This window comes from Meleagris gallopavo, chromosome 3 (assembly GCF_905368555.1).
Source record: "Meleagris gallopavo chromosome 3, MGAL_WU_HG_1.1, whole genome shotgun sequence".
Classification (NCBI taxonomy): domain Eukaryota; kingdom Metazoa; phylum Chordata; class Aves; order Galliformes; family Phasianidae; genus Meleagris; species Meleagris gallopavo.
In genome coordinates this window covers 21,929,380-21,952,147 of record NC_139406.1, presented here as the reverse complement: position 1 = coordinate 21,952,147, position 22,768 = coordinate 21,929,380, and the positions used below count along the sequence as shown (strand labels likewise).

At 41.6% G+C, this 22,768-nt stretch overlaps 1 protein-coding gene across 1 annotated transcript in view; it reads right to left on the bottom strand.

The window, feature by feature from the left end:
• Positions 1–22,768, bottom strand: part of MYO10 (myosin X) — a 151,195-nt gene that overhangs the window by 24,314 nt on the left and 104,113 nt on the right. The window contains exons 20-23 of the mRNA XM_085220426.1: positions 4,156–4,280; positions 3,884–3,998; positions 1,445–1,551; positions 245–454 (exon numbers count right to left, since the gene is read on the bottom strand). Coding sequence (XP_085076552.1) covers positions 245–454; positions 1,445–1,551; positions 3,884–3,998; positions 4,156–4,280 — 557 coding nt within the window. The remainder of the gene's footprint in view (positions 1–244; positions 455–1,444; positions 1,552–3,883; positions 3,999–4,155; positions 4,281–22,768) is intronic.

Sequence of the window (22,768 nt, the reverse complement as noted above, 5' to 3'; positions counted from 1 at the left end):
ATCTCAACACATGATAATCAAATGCCTGTGCTAGGGCAATAGCTCAGTTTTCAATCATCTGCCACAAGGAAAGACAACAAAAAATAAGGTCACAAAGAATACGTCTGTGAATATGTAACTACTTTTTTTTTTTTAATCAAAAGAAGCACAGAATTCCAAAATCAATTGCCTTTACTCGCAAGAACGTCTGTTCAGAGTAAAACCTAATATGGAATGGAGTGTGATGCAAGAGAGCATACTGCACCTTTCCTCTTCCTCTTTTCTTCTTTCTTCCTCTTGTCTCCGCTTCTCCTCCAGTCTTTCCCTGAAAACACGTCGAGCAATCTGGCCTCGCCGCTGCTTCTGAAGAACAATGGCTGCCTTCCTCAGGCAAAGGAACCTTCTCCTACTAGAGAATGCTCTGTAGTTCTTCTGTATCACAACCACATAGTATAGAACCTTTCTATACCTCTTTCTGGGGAAAAAAAAAGGACAAAAACATCACAAAATAAAGTAAATTTATAAGGAAACAAAGGATTAATGAGCAGTTATGAGAAGTCCTACCATAATGACCTGCAATAATGAGGCACAGCACTGAAGCAGTTTATTTTTTCTGCCTCTGTGGTGGTTTCTCCATTCTAATTCATATTCTCTTCCCCAGGAAAGGGAAGAGATGCCCTCATTTCCATGACAGAGCAATCTGTATTTTCATTAAGGAAATGCACACTACCTGTCTTACATGTTCTTGTGCCCTTGACAAGAAAATGCTACCAAGTACAGCTTGTACATGTGTGTATGCATGCAGAGAAGATACTCATAGGTATCTGTCCAACATCTCTGAAAAGAAAGATTATGCACAGGTAGCTCTGTCATTAAAAATGAATATAGTTTTTGGTAACATATTAGTCAGAATATAAGGAGAAGACTACATTATGCAAACAAGTTTCCTCAAACTGTCCTCAGCTGATTTGTAGAGAAAGCAGAGAAATAAACAGATGGGATGAGAAACTCCACCTAATACATAATGCAGGAAGCTGAGTAAACAAATGAAACATTAATCACTTGCCTAATGTTCAGTTCTTAAAGAACCAAACTGACTAGTTACATTTGCTCTCTATCATGAAAAAGCAAAGATAAACATGTGTAATTTGGGGGCAGCCCCATTAGGTATCATCCTGCTAGATTTTCTACCATTTATTTCATTCCAAGATACCATTACAAGGATGGCTGACCTCCAGTCTTCCATACTGTCCTATTCATTACATCAAAATAACTCTAACTCATTTTTTTTTAATTCTGCTTAAGTCTGCTAAGGACATCAGGCATTATTTTCAAAAGCCACTTACAGGATTCTGATGCCTGGTTCCTATGAAAAGTGAAAAATTGTGTCCTAGGAATTTTACTACCTGACACCCACCCATCTGTACAAAAGCTTAATTACTGACGTTCCCATCCAGTCACTTACCGGGCTGCGTACCCTAAGATGTGTGCTCGGATAATCATTGCTGCCTTGGTGACTTCCACCTCTCGCTGTTTCTCTAATTTGTGTTCCAACGACTCCCGGAGGAAAACCTATGCAAGAAAAATTCTGGCTTAACTTGTGGATAGTGACGTAGATAAAGGACAGCCAGGCTCACAGAGCCATTCTCAGCAGTAAGCCTGAACTTTGAATTCAGAGTCAAGCACAGTATTTCCTTAATAGAAAACGTATTTGTTTTGAAGGAAAATACCTGCAGGTGATCTTCTGACTTTGGATTTCAGTTGAAAAAGATGGAGTACACTAAATATAATTAATAGATTCATTACCAGGCTTTGCCATCAAAGAGTAACATGGGCCAAAAAGCTCTAGGACTTAGCATGAACTTCCTGATTTCATAGAATCACAGCATGGCAGAGGTTGGAGGGGACCTCCCGGATCCATGCAGTCCAAGGCCTGTTGCAGCAGGGACACCCAGAGCAGGGTATTTGGGGAGCAGAAAGACTGCCCTGAGAATTCAGCTGTTTTACATTACAAATAGAGCTTCTTTAACCTCCTGCAATCCTCGTTCCTTCAAATGTCACTGGTATAAACCTGCAGAAGTGCACTGAAATGAGATTGGTTCCATATTCAGGCTGCCTGCTCTTGTACTTACAGGCACGGAACTGCTGTGCTGGGTACATGTATGGGCCAGGTATCCCTCACAGCCACCAGCATCCTGCAGACAGACTGCTTCTCAGCTCACAGGGCAATGGACACATCCATCAACTATTTTTGTTTTGGCTTTTGTTTGGTTGATTGGTATGAATAGTTTAGGAATACAAAAGCCCATCACAAAACTGATGAAAGGCACAGTTCTGAGTTCTAAATGTAGAAGGAGACTTGATTTTGCAACTAATTATCAAAGACTAATGAACACATACAGTCCCACAGGGAGTCCCAGAGTTCCACTACCTGAGTTGCACACAGTTTTTATTCATGTATAAAAAAGGCTGTCAAGGAAAAAGCCTTTTCTTTCTCTCAGTGGGCAATCTTCCTTTGCTCTGCACACATTGGCTTTAAAAACGTCCCAAAATTCTGATTCAGAAAGGCATTCAGCTACTTCCTGAACCAAAATAGATGTTAAGCACATACTACGCACAGGCTAACACATTTTCCTGAGCAGGTGCAATGCAGCCTGTAATGTGAAAACAAGAAAATTTCACACTCAAGCTGAATCACGGCAATGTTGTTACTACTCCTCTTAAATCACAAAGTGCCCCATAGTATGCTCAGTCTGAAACCAATGCTCCCTTGTTCTCTTCAACAATAAGCTATTTATGAAGACTCTTAAAAATGCACACACAGCTCTGAGGGTAATTATCCCAGTCCTCAGTATGGGAGGTTACAAGAGAGCTCTGGTTCCTGCTGAGATCCTGCCGAGTAGTTGCTTACAATTTGAGGTCCTCATAGATGTTATTATGCTAATATGCTAAAGCCTTGTCCAGGGTCTGTGCATAAGGATTGCTACATCTGCAATAAGAGGAACCAACATCTAGCTTTGTCTGCTATCACTGTATGACTTGCAAGCCACAGTCTACAAAAATGGGTTGAAAACGAATTTCAGTTACAATCAGAATATCTCAGATTTCATGTCCCAAAATAACTTTAACATGATTGAATTATATCTCCCAGTATAATCCCTGAGACACCTCATACATGCCAAGGAATGCTGTTTGTAATCCACTCCCCAGTCCTTTTACCATGTATTAATAGTCAGGAAATCTCAGATCCTGCACTGGGGAACCTTTAAACTTGCAAAACCAGCATGCTGAAACACTGGGATTGTTTCATTACTCAAAGTTACATTCTTCTAATAAAAACAATGTGAAATTCTTTAAAAAAAAACAGTGGCAGCAAAGTTCAGGTTGTCTGGCAGGACACATATGGAGGGTGAATGTACCTTTGAGAACTCCTAGACTAGGACAAGCAAGCACATGTGGAGCTCAGCTCTGCTGTACCAACACTGGCTACAGTCCCTCTCTGTGACTTCCCCTGCGGATCAGGAGCCAGGTAGTGAGTTCACTGGAACGAATGGAGCTCCTCGTAGAACAGAGCACTGCCTCAAGGGCTAGGGACTTCTCAGAATTCCAAAATCCAGCTACCGTGTTCTACATTCTGATCCTCACCAGTGCTCCTGTCTGTGAGTCCACCCAAGTGGGCTCTTTCTCTATAAATGACATGTAGGTTCAAGTGCCTCAGACAGCGAATTCCTTAGCACAACTACAAATTACTTAGAGGAATCTCTAGAGCATCAACAAACATGCTCAGCTTCCTTTAAGGCCAAATGTAATTACCATTACAACTACACTTCTGCAGCTGTGCAGTCAAAATCCCTTCAACCTTGTATAAGCAGTAGCCACAACACATGTGGCCGGATTATTTTACCTTATTTTTTCCAAGCTGCCATTCAGTACTTGTGTTGTCATACAGACGAAGAAGGACGGCACATCTCTCATTTAAGTCTTCGGGCAGAGTTAAGTTTCTCATGAGAACTTTATACCTGGCAATCAAAAAGTATTTATTGCTTCATTTAAGAAACATGTTTTCTATTTTTACTCTATTTTTTTTAATATTAGATTTTTACATTATTCCTCTACATGAGAACATTGATTGATAACCACGACTCACACCTGAAGTGCACATGTTGGTGCTTTTACCTTTTATAAAAGTCTTGGAAGGGCCTTCGGACTGGGAAGCCAGCCCTCCGAATCCTCACAGTCTCCAGCATCCCAGAGTAGCGCAGTTGATTGAGCACCACTGTCTGATCAAACTGATCTGGCATCTGAAACAAGCAAGTATTTGAAAAAAATTCTAAGCATCAAAAATGTTTTCACTTCTAAATAACCAAAAAAATAACCAAACAAACAAAAAAGCTCTCAAAACAAGAAACAAACAAACAAACAAAAATATGCTTCTCTGAGTTTCCCTTGGTTTGCATGTCATTCTTCTGGGATCATTTTTCATTGAGAAAAAAAGACAGCCCGAGCCACTCTGTCAGGGAAACCTTCAAGTGCAGCTCTTGCTCTCTGGAGCCTTCCAGTCTCATCTCCAAAGCCCTCAGGTTGCCCTGTGCTTCAGCCATGTCTTGAGATAAGGCAGCGCCAGCCACCGCCACACAAAGCAGCTCAAGACAGTGCTAATCACCACCTGCAAAATGCTGACAGTCCCGACACTGAAGTAACACCTCATGTAAATGTGCTCTGATTCACAAGCCCAAAGGTCCACTCAAGCACACCAGCTTACCCTCCTGGACAGCCATTTGCACGATTAGAGGGCAGCGTTTAGTACTTTGCAAGTGAAAGTTTGGAAGGCAGGATCTCACAGTCAGTGGCTTATGTAAAAGTGAAGTAGTTCCCACCGCAGCCGGTGCAAGAGCTTCAGCTGACAGAAATGAGAGCAAGGTCAAGCCCTGAGCAACTCTAAATCAGAGGACTCTCCTATTATTTACACACTGGCTTTCATCATTCTTCTTTTTCAACCTGGCAAATAAGCGACTCCTTGAAATCTGGACTTATCGGAAGTAATTTCATGAAAAGACAGACTCAAAAGTTAATTAAAAATATTCCAATTTTTTTCATCTGCTTACACATAAAACAGAATCCTAGTGATGTTAACTCTCATTTTCTAGCTAAGTAGCTTCTAAAATATTGATGCATCTGCTTCTAACCCCCTCCCTTAAGAGGCAGAACATCTAAAACAAGGCACTGTGATCCCTGCTGTCATTGACCTCCTCTTGGAGCAGTGAAAGATTGACTACTTCTCCAGTATCGAGCTGCAGTGACAAACATGTCCCCAGCCCTCACCACTCCTTCTGCAGAATTCTCCAGTCTCTTCCCTTTGAACAGGAGCTGAAAGTCATATGGAAAAATACTGTGTTCTGACCTTTCCTCTGCAGTCCAAAGTGCTGAACAAAAATGCACATAATTTGTGGTTTTGAAAAAGCAGCCGGTTCCAGTGGTGAGCCCTGCCCTACCCAGGGCAGTTGGTGCTGCAGGACCTGATCCAACCTGAGCAGGAGAATGAGGACATGGAGAAATTCTGCCATCAAAAGCTGCTGCTGCCCACTTCTGAGTTACTTGCATGGCATCCAAGGAAGTACTGGAGAGGTGTCAACTCTTCACCACACTGGCTGCCACTAGGTTTAGGGTTCTGCTGCAAATCACAGAATTGCTTGGGCTGAAAGAGACTTAAAGACCCTCCAGCCCCAGACCCTTGCCATGGGCAGGGCTGCCACCCACTAGATGAGGCTGCTCAGGGCCCCATCCAACCCGGCCTTCAACCCATGGAAGAGGCACCCACAGCTTCTGTGAGCAGTCTGTGTCAGTACCTCACCACGCTCTGAGTAAAGAATTTCTTCCTAACATCTAACCTAAATCTCCCCTCTTTTAGTTTCCTCCTTGCCATTTCTATCAGCTGTGTAAAAGTCAGACCTCCTCTTGCTTATAAGCCTCCTTAAGTACAGGAAGGTCACAACAAGGTCTCTCTGGATCTAGCCTTCTCCAGAGACAACCCCAGCTCCATTAGCCTGCCTCTGTAATGTGATTTATCATTTTATTTCCGTGCCTGCACATATATACATTAATGTTCTAGGGGAGGAAATGCCTTTGTGAGTGATGAAAACACACTCTTTGTTTCTTGATAATATGCTTAATCTGGATTTTGCCAACAACAGTCAGATATGCAAGTCAAATCTTTGTATTGTACTGCACACATGCATGGATTCTTACATTGAAAGCACTGATACTGTCACGACTAGAATTGCCAATGCTCTCTGTAACTGCCCTCCCCATGGCAGAGGTGTGTGAGGGAATCAGCCTTGCAAACCCACCATCCAACTGCAGGAACACACAGCCTGCCTCTGCACAGGTCACAATGGTTCCTGAAGGGAAAGGACTGAGCACAGATGCACATGCTAACCATCAGAACAGAATATTGATTGTACAAGCCATGTCTGATTTATGCCACAGACTGACACAGGTCAATACATCTTTTTCAATATCTGCTTTTGATTCTTTTATCCATACTTTTGTTGGCTCAAAGGGTAATGCTACCCACCAGACTTGCAGACAAATTCATATTCTCAGTGTGGCAAGGCAGATGTGTGAATGGAGTGGATACATCAGAGTCAGGGAGAATTTCAGTGACACTGCAGAAGTCTGTTCCTGCCCAAAGAGCTCAGAGAGCCAGCTGGCTGCTCCACTACCTAATCCTTTTAACACCAGCCCCTGGCACCTCAAGAGTCAAAAGTCAGCCACATTGCTGGTTTGAATGTTCTTGTTTCCTTTTCTTTTTTGTTTTGTTTAGTTTTAAACTAATTTCCACCCACATTCTGATTCACAAGGGAAGAAGAAACTTTTTTCTTGCGAATATAAAAGTAAGGCATGGCACTGTTTTGTCACCCACAGCTGAGAAGTCAGAAGCTTGCATTTTTTAAGAAAAGCGTGATACATAACAAGAGATATTAACATGGTATCAGCAGGAAAACATAGGGACCATTGCAATTTTAATTACATAAGCATATCCCTTCACTTTCCTAAGTAATTATTTTTAATTACTGACAGACGTGGTGGTATTAAATTGGAGGGTCAAATCTTGCCCTGGTGTATCACTGGAATTACATCCACAATAAATTTGGCTGCTGTGCATAAACCTGGAGGCAGGGGTAGGCAATATGCTGGACTCCTACAATTCTCATTCTGCAGTTACCAGAAGATACAGATCTCCCATCACCTGGAGGGGTTTGGCTGAGCAACCACAGATACTTCAGCGATAAGGAGAGCTGCAGCTGGTCAGGGAGGGAACCATAACACAACACACTAAAATGGGCTGCAACTACATTCATAACAGCCACAAAGCCTGGAGCAGCATTAAATAGCTATTCAAAGGGTATTTACCTAAGGAGCTGAGGGACAGTCCTGTATCTTCAGAATTCCTGGGATAATTACATTAATTTTCAGGTTTGTACTCAGGTAACACGGAGGTCTGATAAGCATTTATCGGTGTTGTTGCAAAGAGGACTTGTTTCACAAACACTTTGGAAGAAATTATATTTTGTAGAAAAAATCCAGATACCATAAAGCAGAATCATAACTGATTATAAAACATTATCAAATTCAGTTTTTCATAGTGAAAATTAGAATTGTTTGCTGTGCAGATCAACCTTATAAAAGAGAAGGCAACAGATAAGGAACTCAGCTGATTGCTTTCAAAATTTTTGACAGAGGCAATAAGCTTCAAGTCAATTTTGTTTTCATAGATATTTCCCTTTAACCAAGGAATGGTAGCACTAAACCACTCTGACGCACAAAATCAAAAGGCAAAGGCCACTGACTCACATGGGTCACAGCCACATTTGGGCACTGACCAACGTGTATGTAGAATTTCTTAGGCTTTTGATAGCTATGATTTAGGACTGTTCAACATGATAAAAGTTTCTTTAAAATTATTTTTATTTTTTTGTGATATACTCTTTTATAGCACAAATTGTAATTTCTCATTTCCAGAATCAAAGAACTCTAGAACAGTTTGTGTTGGAAGTGACCTTTAAGATCATCTAGTTCCAACCCCCTGCTATAGGCAGGGACACCTCCCTCTAGACCAGGTTGCTGAAAGCTCCATCCAGCCTGGCCTTGAGTGCTTCCAGGGATGGGGAATCCACAGCCTCTCTGGGCAACCTGTTCCAGCGTCTCACCACCCTCACAGGAAAGAATTTCTTCTTAATATCTAGTCTAAATTTACACTCTTCTAGTTTAAAGCCATTTCCCCTCGTTGTGTCACTACATGCCCTTACAAAAAATCCCTCCCCAGCTTTCCTTTAGGCCCCTTCAGGTACTGGAAGGCTTCTATAAGGTCCCTCAGAGCCTTCTCTTCTCCAGGCTGAAGAGCTCCAGCTCTATCAGCCTGTACTCACAGGGGAAGTGCTCCAACCCACTGATCATCCCAAAGTTTCCCATGAATTTGCACTGTATAGCACTAGAATCAAGGCTTTAATGGGACCTGGAACCTGGTGCAGGTGAGACTGGCTCCATACACTGCTAAATAACTGCTCTGATACCCTGTGAGCCTCCTGAAGGGCAAAACTGCTGTCTAATTAGAAGAAGCCATTAGGACAGATATCTGATTTCTATGCATAATTTTAATTATAAAATAGTTCCTTAGATTAAAGTCTGATGGAGGTCAGAAAAAATAAAAAAGCATCCCCTTACCTTGGGCAGTGCCATCAGTGGAGGCTGCATGTGAATAAGACAATAGCTTTTGTTGTTCTGCTGGCTGTTTTTTCCAATCAAAGAAAAAGCACACCTGGCTTTCACCAGTCAGATAGCCTTTTCCATTCCAGAACAACTGGCTGTCTCAGTACAGCCACAATAATGATGGATTTTGTTTAGGTAGGAGGAACTTCACAGAGAAAGAGAGGTCAGAAGGCAGAAAAAAAAAAGAAAAAAGAAGCAAACAAACAAAAAAACCCTCACAGTCTCTTGTTTACAGATTTCTCTTTGACAATGTGTGTAGGATCGCATCAGTTTGATGCCATATCTTACAAGTTCTGATTTTCTGTGCTTATGCAAGCGTGGAAGACAGATCCAGAGTTGGTAAAGATGAACAAGATACAAGAATATGAAAAAGTAATTTTTTATTTGAAAGCCTATAACTTTTCTCACTTTTCTTCAATTCTGTTCTCCTTCACTTCTAGAATGAAGCCTTAGCAATTTTCCTCTGAGAAAGCAAACATGAACTGAAAAGAGTCTTCCCCCGCTTTGCAGTTGTCTTCTGCATCCCAAATTGCACTGATGTCTTTTTCAGAAATAAAATTGTCCTGTCTGCACAGGGAGACCCATTAAATCAGATCTTTCTGAAACAGTCCTCCATATTTCTCTGATCTCAATCAGCAACTCTACAAGTGAAAACTAATGTTAAGCTTTTCTCCCAGATGAATGTGAAATGTGTGAATAAATTAACTTATAATACATAATCTCTCTGAACTGATAAGAACATTTCTTCATGCCCATTGGCTTTTTAAACCACATGACATTTAGAGGTTCTTATCCATCCACGCAACTCTGCAGCCTCTACTTATGCTGAGGACTCAAACAACCTGACAGAAGAGGAAACAGAATGCCCGTGGTCTCAATAGGAGAACAAATTGCAAAGGCAAGATGGGCAGGGGCTAGGGCATTTTCCCTGTTAATTCAAGAGACTTGAGCTGCAGTGCTATGTTCGTCACTGTCCTGCCTTGAACAAACCACTTCACCTCTCTACCCCCAGCTTCTCCAGCCACGCACTGTTCAGGTGCTTGCTCCATCAACTTTGATGGCGTCCTCTTATACAACAGTGTTTCAACCCATAACCACTACAGTGACAGCACAATGAGCACGAAAACCTCTGTGTGTCTGGAGTGTCATTCATCTGAGAGCAGGTGCATTTCAAAGAAAAATAAAGAAAATAAACCTTCTATAGTCTTCTCAAGTGTACATACAGCTGCAACCAGAAAAGATTCAGGTCAAAACAGCAGCATATTTGATGACGGCTCTATTTTTTAAAATGTTCTCTTCCTATCCCAGAGTATTTTTGGCTATATAGACAAGTGCTGTAAGAGTACAGGAGAATAAAAACAAAGAACATGTCACAGCTAAAAGGTTTTCTTCATATTTCTAGCACATGGCAGTGGGAAGTCAAGGAATATTTGGATAAACATTAAATAACAGCGAATATTTTGCATTCCGAAATTCTCTGGATACCGACACAACCCCTTCAAAAAGCATGAAAATCCTACAAAAAGTACCAACAATGCTGGTGGTAGCTTGTAAAGAACATGGGCATTGTTAAATCAATCCTTACACCTCAAACACTCTCCTACAGACTCCAGGCCAGATTTCACTGCTCACTCAATAACAATATACTGCTTCATTTATACAATCTCTGCAGGTCTGAACACGCAAGTGCTACATTTACCAACAGCAAGTGTTTACATAATTAGTTGATCTTCTCTTCAATTCCAGCTACTGCATCTGGCCTGCACGCTTCATCTTCCAGCCCAGAACAGCTCAGTTTAAGTGGAACTGAACTCTAATGCTACAGCTTAGAGACGCAGGTGTTAAAAAACACTGCTGTATGGATTGAACACAGCAATTTTAGAGCTTGTCCATCATTTCAAAACAGCCAGAGGTGGAGAATTAATAAATTCCTAAATAAATTAAAGTATCTATCTTCTGCCTGTCAGCCAGTTTTACAGTACAAGCAGGGGCATCTCAAGGATATTTTAATGAAAGCAATCATTGCTATGCAGCAGTACATTACCAAAGTGACCCTTTGGCACCAGTGCTTAGAGATTTCAACTGGGTCAAGATATGACTGAGTCAGGACCACTGACAAAGATGTCACATTTCAGGTCTTACCAGTCTGTAGCAAAGATAAGAACTGGAACTAGCTTGATAATTGGAGGAAAGCTGCTCAAATGCTTCTGACTTGCTTGCTGTGATTTCATGCTTTCACTAGCAATACTCAATAACCTTGCAATCCTGGAGTTATTTAAACTACTTTCCTAGCCTGTGTCACTGTTGTCTTGCATTTCAGAGTAATTTCTTTTTGATTAGTTTGTATGAACCAAATGCTACCCTGTGTAAACACACAACAGCCTCTTTGCAAACCTTCCTTTCTGAAAGTATCTGAAGACAGGATTTGTCCACTTCTCTCAACAGTGGCAATTTAAAATCCAAGAGGAAAGCTAATTTCTCATGATTACAGTGTTTAATTTCTTGTACAATAATTAAAACCTTGTGGAATAGGAACAGATTGTTAAAGGCACACACTTAAATACCAGTTATCCAGATGTCTGAGTTATCCGAGTAGGTTTAGAGCTATCTATGCAGGGGCTAAGTTTTTAGCTGAAGTGAGCCTTTGTTGCTTGAATACATTATTTAGAGTCCATTGAAATGCACAGCAGGTCACACAGGCCGTTTGCCTACAGGACCATCCATGTGAAACAGACGATTAAGAGCATTTGGAAAAAGAGGGATTTAAGATTTGGAGCAGCTCTGGCAGTGTCTCAGGGCACTGACAGAAGGTACAACTCACAGCAGAGACCCAGCTGGAATTCTTCACGGGCCCTCCTTCCCCACCTGTGAATAATCCATTGCCATTTCATTTGAGGTCAGCCTAATTAAAGCCTCCAATCCCTGCAGACTAAACCCCAATCTGGCCTCATTCTCCTCACATTGTGATCGGTCAGCAGGCTTCTCCTGAAGAGAATCAATCAGACTGCCTGATAGCTACACACCATGGAGGAACATACTGAGATGTACTAATTACAAAGACAGCTGTCCTGCCTTACCAACCCGACGCCAAGGCAGTCAACACCAGTTTGTTACAATGGTCAAGAGAACAAAGCCACCTGCCTGTGTCACGCAGTGCTCCATGTCTGCTGAGGATGCATACAAACCAATTGCACAAGGTGAAATCCTGACCCTCCAGGTCAGCAGGGACTCCACATAACCAACACAGACTAAGACTCCACCCATTTTCTGTTTTTAGCACTTTCATCACACTTCTATTCCTCCACACCAGACTTTTCAACTATGACCTACAGGTTGTTGTTTTTTTTTTTTTTATTTGACACCATATTGGTAGACTGGTCAAATAAGTTCCTTTCTGTATCTAAAAGCAGTAAAACACATTTTAGGATGCTTTCTGTAATGTGATTTCTTCTTGTCTGCATGACACAGATAATGGGAGTTGAACTAAATGATCTCCAGAGGTCCCTTCCAACCCTTATGATCCCATGATTGGCTATTTCTTAGTATCATGCTTCTATTGCTGAAAGACCCGAAGATTCATCAGGAAGTAGGAAGTTAGGACAAAAATACTTGAGATGAATTTCATCTTGCATGGCAGAAACCTGACATAGTTGTAAAACATTATCTTGGAGCTACCATTTTAAGAACCTAATGCTGTCTACTTCTAATGTCTACTGCAATATTACCAGAAGCGATCTCACGCTTCAACATGTGAAGCCCTTCAAGTAGCCAGTTCTGGCCGAAATGCTAATACAGTATCACTTCAGCAGTACATTCTGAAAGAGTACTATGGATAACTTGTTGCCACTGTTGCAATTCTCCTTGCTTTCCCTCAATGACAGAAAATCAAGCAGCCCTTTCTCAGACTGCAACTCCACACAAGAGAAGAAGACATGGGAGCTGACATGGCACTCATCTGAAGGACAAACGATGCCAGCTCATAAAGCACAAGGCGAGCAGAAGAGGAACCACAGATCAAAATGACACTGCTCTGTGTTTCAGTCCTGGGCCACTGACCTGCCACTTTCTCTTGGTCTGGTCACGCACCATTCCTTCAGGACCTCATGCCTGAATTCTGTTTAGGACGTGAGAGCCTTCTGTGTGTGGGCTAACCTTTGTTTTTCATCTGTGTAACTGCCACTGAAATACTGTATCTAAACCTGAAGTACAATAAAGAAGGATGCATAACTGGAAAGCATTTAGGAAATGGCCATGAGAGTAAAGACCAGACCAAAAAAAAACAGTAAGGGCCTTGAGGACCTTGAGGAGCTTACCAGTGAGAGGACTGTGAGGCCTTGATGGTACTCTGCAAGTACCTAAACCAAGAGCATACCTTCAACAGCAGTTTCTAAAACATAGCAGATAAACATACCATGAGCATGAAAATCAAGGGAAGACATATTCAAGTGAGAAGGCACAACATTTTTTTTCACTGTCTGCACTCATTGGAACGGTTCATTTGTGGTGGTGGACCCTCTAAAACCACCAAGCACAAAGAAAATACTGGGCGTCTTCTTTCTTCCAGCAGGTGGTTTTCCTGACTGCTTGCCATGCAGCTGGTTAGACTAAATGATCTCAGCAGCTCCCTTTCATTTGTGGATAAAACAGTGATTTATTTATTTAGGAAAGCTTAGTGCTGGCTGCTTTAACCTTTGGTACTGAAACTCCCAAAGATAGGAAGGAGACACAGCCACTGACTTGCAGCACATGTTATCATCCAGAGCTGTGCTTCCCACACAGAAGCTTCATCGGGACAGAAACAAGTTCATTTCTTATGCAAGTATTTGACCAGCAAGGGAAGTTTGGCTGAGCTTTTACTGTGCCTGACTGTCTACAAAGACACGGGCTGTAGAATTGTGCACTAGCTTAGATTAAGTCATTACAAAGCCTTCACATATTTGTCACAAATTAACAAAAAAATCCTTCACATTATCAACTCCAGTGTTAAAAAAAGGAAAAACCCTGCAGCAATAATAAATCGTAACTCCAAAAACTTTAAGGTTTAATAAAAAAAGTTTGAGTTATCTTTAATTAAGCATGGAGTGCATGTGTTTGTTTTATGGCCATGACAGTTAGCAACTTCCTAGTTCAATACCAAAAACCGGACTCAAGCAAAGCTAAGTTAGCACTTGATCACATCATTTTTCAATACTGTGGCCACAAGCAGTTTCTCTGATGTCTTTTGTGCCTGAATGCAGTTTATTCCCTCAGTAGACCATAGAAGGCAGCTATAAAACAGAGCTGACGTAATGCACAGCTGTGCTGCTTTCTCAAGCAAGTAAACTTTAGAGCACACTTCCTACTTTGAAGAAAAGACAGGAATTAAAAAAAAAATATCTCCTGAGGAGTCCTCTCACTTCTTCATGTATCAAGTCTTCTGTGTGAAAGTCATTATGAGAAATTAGCCAGGCTTCAATCATAGCCAGTACCTTACATGAGTAAATGAGGAACACCGCAGAATATTCTACTGAGCAGCTTCGAGTTGCTGGGAAACCAGAGGTCAGGCAGCACTGAAAGGGCAGATTATTCCCATCTCGGCAAAGGCACAGGGCTCCATTCAGTGTGCAGCCCTGGCTCTCACTACAGGCTGCAGTAGCGTGCGACCCAGCAGTCTGAGGGACAAGCACCACTCAGCTGCCCCAGGACCACTGTGCACCACTCTGCACCAAAGCACTCCTTCCATCTCTCCGTGGCAATTGCTGTTTTGCATCATCATCAGGGGCACACTTCCATCTGGAGTGCCTGGGACATCCAGGGCTTACAGAGCTATGCTTAAGCAGATTTGCAGCGGTCCTGTAGACTTGCAGAGGTCTGAAGACCCACTTAAAGCTTTAAAAGCAGGAAGAAACCTGTAAGACTGCACTTCTGATACTTTTTAAGTCTACAGAAGGGAAATCAAAGTTTACAGAAAGTCGTGAATATCCCCAAGATCAGCAGAGAGATCTATCTGGCTGACATCAAGAGTTGTGTGATGGCTCAGACAAATGACCCAGCTTAATCCCATATAATCAGTATGCTAATTATTCCCACTTCTTTTATCTCAGCACATCTCAGATAGCATCAGTCTAACTTTGTTATTTTTCTTAGAATTTGGTCCTTCGTGCTGCTTCTCTTCTATCCTCACGTTTTTTAATACTATAAATTCAGGACTTGCCCTGTGGATCTACAACAAGCTAGACAACAAGATACCAAGGCCAAGAGGACGGTGTATGTTCGAAAGAAAGGACAGAAAACGAAGGCAGCTGTTTGTTCTTCTATATGCGCGTATCACAGAAAAAGGCAACAAAAACGTTCCTCTTGGACTTCTTTGTTATAATGCAACAGATGCCCTCTCTTTAATTAAGAGTTGGAAACTCTCCTACATGAGTTCTTTGATGTTTTGGAGAACCACATCAAAATCAAATTACATTTATCGAATAATTCAGATTTTTTTCCCCCTAGAACAAACAAAAAGCCCTTTTACTGATTTCTTTATATGTTACCTAAACAAAAGACGGAGAAGCTCTTTCCCTCACATCTCCTTGCAGATCATAGCCACTTCTGCTGCCACCGTGGCCAGGCTGAAGGCACAAATGACTCAAAAATGACTCAACTTCAGCAGCAGGAGCTTGGATAGAAGCTAGCCATACTCCCTACAGCCACTGCTCATAATTTCATTTGGCAGCCAAAAAAAAAAAACAAAAAAAAAAACAAAAAACAACCAACCAGTTTGATCTCACTGCCATAGATTATACATTGGCAAGCACTAACACATGCAATCAAAGACACTATATATTTTCCTCTCACAAAAAAATGGCACCAACTTAACTGTTTGTGCCAGTTCCCATGTACCTGTGAAACAAGTGTTAACTACAGACTCGACTGACTTTGCTTTACTAGCATGTTCCAGAGATCCCCCAAACTGATGGCAATCATCTCTCTTAACACCAATATGCCACATGAAATAAAATCAAACGATATGTGTGTGTACACATACACACAGAATGAATTGTAATATATGGTAAAAATGACATATGCACCTAATTAATTTAACCTTCAACCACTTCAATGATTTCACTGAGATGCCACTGTTCATCTCCAGTAAGCATGCAAATTTTAAATTCAGGGACGCTTATCAATGGCCTTTTGTTTTGCTACAGCAAGTTCCATTTTTTCTTAGTGCTTCTTCTTACGTGAAGCACATGCTTTGTTCACTCCATCTATTTTTTAAGACATTCCTGTGGAGAAAAGCTCTGCCCTAATTTAGAATTTTACAATCTGCTGTGTTACATTTAATTAAGAACATGGCTCTTTCTGTCATTTAGAACTGAATTTTCCTCTATCCGTCTTCACTCTAATTAGAAAATCTGGAAAATACAATATTGAGACTTCCTAACTGGTAAGATGCATTTTCATTGCTGGCATACCCAAACTATGTTTTCCCAGGATAGCATTGTAGACTGCACATCAGTGGAACAAGAGATGTAAAAAAAACTCCTTCTGCCTCTGCACAGATGACTTGCAACTTCAGTCTGGGTAGACAAGTGTAAGAGAGCTGCACATACACCTCACTCTTCTTCAAAGCTGTGTGACAAAAGGGATTGTGGCTATAGGGACTCTATTACGTGCAGGCCAGCACATCCAGAGCAGCATAAATAACTAAAGCAAAGCTTCTGACATGCACTTAGAGTGTCAGAAGCCAATTGAAGCCAATGAGATGCACATGCCCCTTAAGGACTTGGCTGATCTGAGGCGCTCTAGGTTGTGCATGCCAGTGGTCACAGAGGAACGGCAATTTTCTATGTCTACATAGCATTTTCTCCTCTGATAAATTCCTACGCTGGCAGTAAGTATACAACAAAGCATAACCCCTACATGTTCGAGTCAGAAATCATGAGGATAGAATCAGCTTTTCTAAACTGGATTTTGTTTGCTATGTGAATTGTCTGATTACACGAATAGCTTTAAGTGCTGGGCAACTTTAAACAAAAATCATAATTTCTGCCTTTGAAAGACTATTCAGTTAATGGTAATGTAACTCAAATGCTGGGCACGATCAACACAAATTGTGTGACTGGCAAATGTTCTTTTTGTGCTGAATCTGGGGCAGCCACTCATTTGAGAAAGCCAATGGCACTGAGGCTTTGGCATTCTTCTGGCTTTCTGAAAGTGGGTACCTTCTCTTAATCTACTTTATCTTTGCTTGACCATAAGAAGTTTGAGCTCTCCAACAACGTTACAAAATACATACCCAACATTTAAGGTTTACAGAGAGTAAGTTTCAAAAACGCCCTGATATATCTCATCCTGTTAACTCTGAAAATACAGCACAGCACTGAGAGTTTGGCAACAAAGTTGCCTTTTCTACACTAAACATTGTGCAATGCTCACAGGTGTGTGAGACAGTCCAAGGCGGCAGCCAAAACTGGAAACTTCTCAGTGGCCTGCATGATTTACACAGTGCCAAGCATTTCTTGGCTCGTGAGCAGAAAACCTGCAATTTCACAGAACAGAATGCCTAAATGAAGTGTATACGTACCCCATGCATGGGACCGAACAACAAAATGAACAGCGTCAAGGGAGGCAACGGTGTTTAGCTTCCTACCACCTCCATAGCCAAGCTCCAAGGAGCCCTGGCCTTCTGACCAGCTCACTACTGTTGGAAGGGAGAGCTCATCAGGAGCTTGGAGGAGAAAGACCAACAGAAGCAACCTCAAACATCATCAACTCAACAGATATCCTGCAACATAGCAGCAGTGCAAGGAATGGACACGTCTTATTATTTAGGCTTATAAAGTGCCCAAAACCACTAAATAAGACATACTGAGTGTAAAGCAGGCACCAAAAAAAGCTGCTTTGATGCCCTCTTAGGAAATGTTTCCCGCTTAAAATATGTTGTGAGGAGACTGCAAATGTTCTGGAGCGTAGTTAGTCCTCACAAATCTATCACAAAGAGTCCTTCTGCCATGAAGTCTCAGTCTGCAGTACCTTTGATTAAATTAATAAATGTCACATATGCACATGCACAGAGATACAGTTAAATAGAAAAAGAAAAAGTTTAAGAACTAACCCAAATCTGCTATTAAACAACATTATATTCTGCTCTTAACATAAATTTTGTGCTCTTAGAGTGCCTCTGACAATTATTTGAATTGCTGGGACAGTGCTACAGCTTTCAGCTGCTTTCTATCAGCAATCCTGATGTGTTAGGAAAAAAAGATTGTTATGCTTCTATTTATGTCACAAGGTGCACAGGTTGTAAATACATGTTTTTGAATAAGCTAACAAGAAACAAAATCAACATTACTTTTTTGAAGCTATGCAGTTTTAGCAGAAAAAAATATTAAGTACATTTAATTCATGTTCTACACAACAAAAATACCTACTTTTTGATCAACCACCTTTGTTACAATCTGAGGTTTGAAAGGACATATCTTAACATCAGAGAGAGAAGAACCATCGGAACTAATGAGAATCCCTTTTCCCAGTTCCACATGCACTTTATCAGATCGTATCACCTCCATCTAGATTTGCAAGGCAAATCCAGGGTTGCTCGAGACCAGAATAAAACTCCCATAGTCTTCAACGATGCAGGATCCAACCCATTCCCTTCCTAACAGGTTCTCTCAAGCAATTTTATTCTAATTTTCAACCCTGTGGCTGAATTCTAATATTTGCAGAGGCGAGTTCTTTAAGTGAGAAAGAAAGAGTAAAATGCAGATCCCAGAACAGAGCTATTTTTCCTGCTGAGCTGGGGCACTTGTTTCACAAGAGGCAGAAGGGGGCAACTAACACAAAGCAAACTCAAAGTATACTGCTGTTATGTCTTTCCCATTACATTATACATATTTTAATCATACTCTGTTTCTTGTGTTTCTGCAGTAAAAGGATTACTGTCTCAAAAGTGTTCCATCAAGTTTCACTGAAAGCATGAAAACATCAATTTAGACTTCTGGATGCTGCTGGTCTCTTGCTGGACTTCCTCACACTCAAAAGCACACTGCCACTTTCCATAGTGTAATCAAAGCCAAACTACAGCCTTGCCTTACACCTTAACGAATTGCAGGAGTACTACTTTCCTCAGCTTTACATAGCTAGTTCTCCTGAATCTACATCACGAATTGCTGAACAGCGGGAAAGATCTTTCTGCCCCAAAGCAGACCACCAGTACAGCTCACATCTTCCCCCACTGCATACACATTCAGCTCTAGCTCTGATGATTTTTTTCTTGCTCTGCTAACAGTAACTCCTTTAACTTAAAGAGAGAGCATGTTTTATTAAAGCAGACTGCTTGGAAGGAAAGCTCTTCTGGTGTTTGAAATTATGATTAGACCAGTAGTTTAGTCATCTGTTCATAAATCCAATTCTGCAAGCACTCAGCCTCCTTAAAAGAAAATACAAGACCAGAAACATTTTCCATACAACTTGCTCTGCCAAACTCAGCTTTCTTTTCTCTTTCTACAAGTCCACCACAGCTTCAAGCATGCAAGATTGAGATTATTTTAAAAAAACAGAACACAAATAAATGCACAAATCAAACTCCTTACCTTTTAAGACTTTTTCACCCTTCAGCGTTCCCCCATTGTGAAAAACCGAATCTTTACAGCTGCAGCTATGCACACACGCACAGACACACACACACAGACCAGGGCTTTCTTCAGCTCACTCGTATTTCAAGTCTTTCATGTGATATCTTTGGCTGTACTTGCTTAATTCATTCCTGCTGCACTCAAAGGAAGTCAAGCCTGGCGAGGGCTGGCTCTGCAGCAACCCTGTAGATATTCCTGACTAACAGGACAGCGGGGCTAATCTCACTTTATAAGTATCAAGAATGTAAATACATTTCACGGCCAAATTCCTAAACCTTAAGAGATAAAATGACAAAATGCCCTAAGACACAGTTCAGCAAGGGTGTTACGAATGCTAAAGTTTTTGCTAGGGAACAATAGTCTCTACCCCAGCTTCACGTCTGGAGCTTTAACTGTGGCTATTTATCATGGACTGTACATATTCCCTTGTAGAAGTTACCATGAGAACACACAGCACAGGATTTGAATGTAAATTGCAACCTAGAGACGTGGGGGGATTTTTGTTGTTGTTGCAGTTAAAAAAGAGAACTCCCAAAGCCCGATGAAGTACACACTTTCTGCATGCACATATTTGCATGACAATGCTTGCAATTCAAAGGCTTGCTGCAGTGCACAAGAAGGAAGAAAAGCCAAGCTCTTCGCTTGGTATATGTGAAAAAACAACTCCAGACTTGTGGTCAGCAGCTCAGTTCTGCAAATGCCCATCCATGTCACAAATCACATATGAAAAAATTAATACAGCAAAAACCCACTAGGTAGTGTAAAATACAGAATAAGATGGGTGAGATTCTCTGTTACTGCAGCAGTCTAAGTTCTTCCCACTTCACAAGTATCAGTTCAGAAAGAATTAACAACGCAGCAAGTAATGCACTTGAGAAATGCCATTTCACTTGCCCACTGAACTGTGCTGGAGGTTGCTTCCCCAAAGCAGTGCTTGCTCACCTGCAGGCCCCCGCACCACTCATGGGAGCACACCACCAGGGTTACTGTCTGAAATCTGAAAACGTCTCCCACTGCTTGTAGACAGACTCCTACCAAACCGTCTTTATATGAAACTTGGTGACTTGTGCACATATGTGCTGCAAAACATGCCAAAATCTGTTTGCCTGGGATTTGCTGCAATCTTTGCAACACAGCAGCAGCTTCCTCCCAGGCAGCGCCATCCTAGTTCTCTATCCTTACCATGGTGACTAAAAGATAAACTCCAATGCACTTTGCAAAGAGATGCTAGTCAGCCCTGCTTAACTGACAGCAAACCTTGCTGAAGAAGGAGGATACACCTGTCAGATGCAGCCTCATAAGAGGATTGACGTACTTGAGGCCAGCTAGCAGCTGTGTGGTGGGACAGGGACAAAGGGACACTCCAGGCAGCACTGCTGGCACACAGCTTGGAGACAACAGAGAGGCTGGGCTATGCCTGTACAGCACAAAACTCCTTGCAGGAACTGTCTTGTTCTGTGGATTCAGATCCACACGTAACATTACTGCTGGCGCTTTGTGAGCTTTCCTTACACCCACTCTCTGATAACACTTTCACCTCAGGACTCTTCTAGTGCCTGGCCTAATTACTCAAGTGATATGCCAGGAAATGATGCAGCTGGGACATATTCCACAAGTCTTGATTTGAAGCTATGTAATTCTGTAAAACCCAAGGCGACAAGATCCAGGTAGCTGAATTAAGCAGCGTCAGCTGGGCGTGATGCCATACCTTATGACTGTGCCTTCCTGGGGAAGAATAAAGCCTTATGAGCTAGTTAAAGCACTAAGGATAGCTCGTGTTTGGCCCCGTGCACTTGTGGCAAGCGATGTAAAAGCAGGGAAACATGCTCTGATTTGGGCAATGGCTGTGCTCCTCAGCAGGATGAGCCTGCACAGCAGTGCTGGGAGCCATACCAGGCTGCCTCAGCAAGTCAGATCCATACTCAGAGCCCGTGGCTGTGCTTCCTTGAGCACCAATGACAGCAGTAATTGGCAGTCAGAAAGCCTACTTAAGACAAATATTTATTGAGAACAACTGTGATTAAAGATAGATTTTTAAATTAGGCAGAAAGGATCTCTAATACACGAGCCGCTTCCACACCTGCAAATGAATAATACCAGACCTTAACTTTCTACAGACAGCGCCGCACACACCCTTTAGTTGTACCTGGGCCACATCACTTATTACCTTTACTTTCAAAGTATTACAGAGAAGCTGTACAGACGATAATCAGGATTTCTATTCTCCCTTTTTAATGGATGTACCCTGCAGTGTGCCAGCTACCAGCACCAGCAAACACCGTAGCTTTCCTGCAGAAGGCCTACCACAGGGCTCTACGGCTGAGTCAGTAAACCATAAAGATGCCTCCATTTATGGTCTAACACTTTTTAGCTTTTAAGTGCTGGGCTCAGCCTCCTTAGAAAAGCCACAAAGGCACCTATGCTCCAGAAAAGAGACCCAGAGACTGCTGACTGACCAAGGCTGGTATATAGAGCACATGTTTGGGACACAACTGCAGTGGGATGTCCATAAAAATTTGAAGCTGGGTCACTGTATTAAGGATACACATTTTTTTAAATAAAGACTTCTAAAAACAAAGATAGCTAGCAATTCTGTGCTGAAAGTTTAGTAGAATGGCCTTGAAGCTCAGAGTTCTCCCTAATCTTGAGGCTGCTCTTGCTGCAGTGGCATTGTATTAGCTCTGTCCTCATGCTTATTTCTGCAAAAACCTCCTTACAAAGTAAATTCAGTAATTCATACAGTCATGGCTGTATGTAGGACAATATTCTAATTCCAGCCTGACAACCAGTTCACACACTGCATTCATTGAACTTCTACAGCCTCCACACCCCATGTACAATCATCCTTGCAGATAGGACCAAGCTGTTCTCTCTTTGTTTCTCTGTATCTGAGCTGTACTTCTAATTGGAGTTTAGGCTGTTATCATGCTATACTTACATTTGTAATGATTCAGAGCTATTTTAAGAGCACAATTTCCATTCAGACGCCAAGTGAATATGTTTATATCTTACTTCATACTACAGGACATGCTGTTTGCTATTCCAGTGTCTCATGGCTCTTTAATGACCTATATCTCAAAGTGCATTGCAGGTGCCAACAGCCTTACCTTGATCTTTTTAAATGGCTCTGGCCTCAGAAGCACTGTTAGTAATCTTAGCACCTGGACACTGATTTTTTCAGAATGAATAGACACCATGATGATAGGACTCCTAAGTAAAATGAATCTTCACAGAATCCATTACGACCTTTTTGTACCTACTTTTGCAGTAGGTTTACAAAACAGGCTTAATTTTGTCTCATTTCTTTACCTAATCTAATTAATTTTTAAGATTTTCTATATATATATGTAAAATAATTGCAAAGAAAAATAATTGTCCTTTCAGAGATCACATGCTTCAAAGAAGGCTTGCAC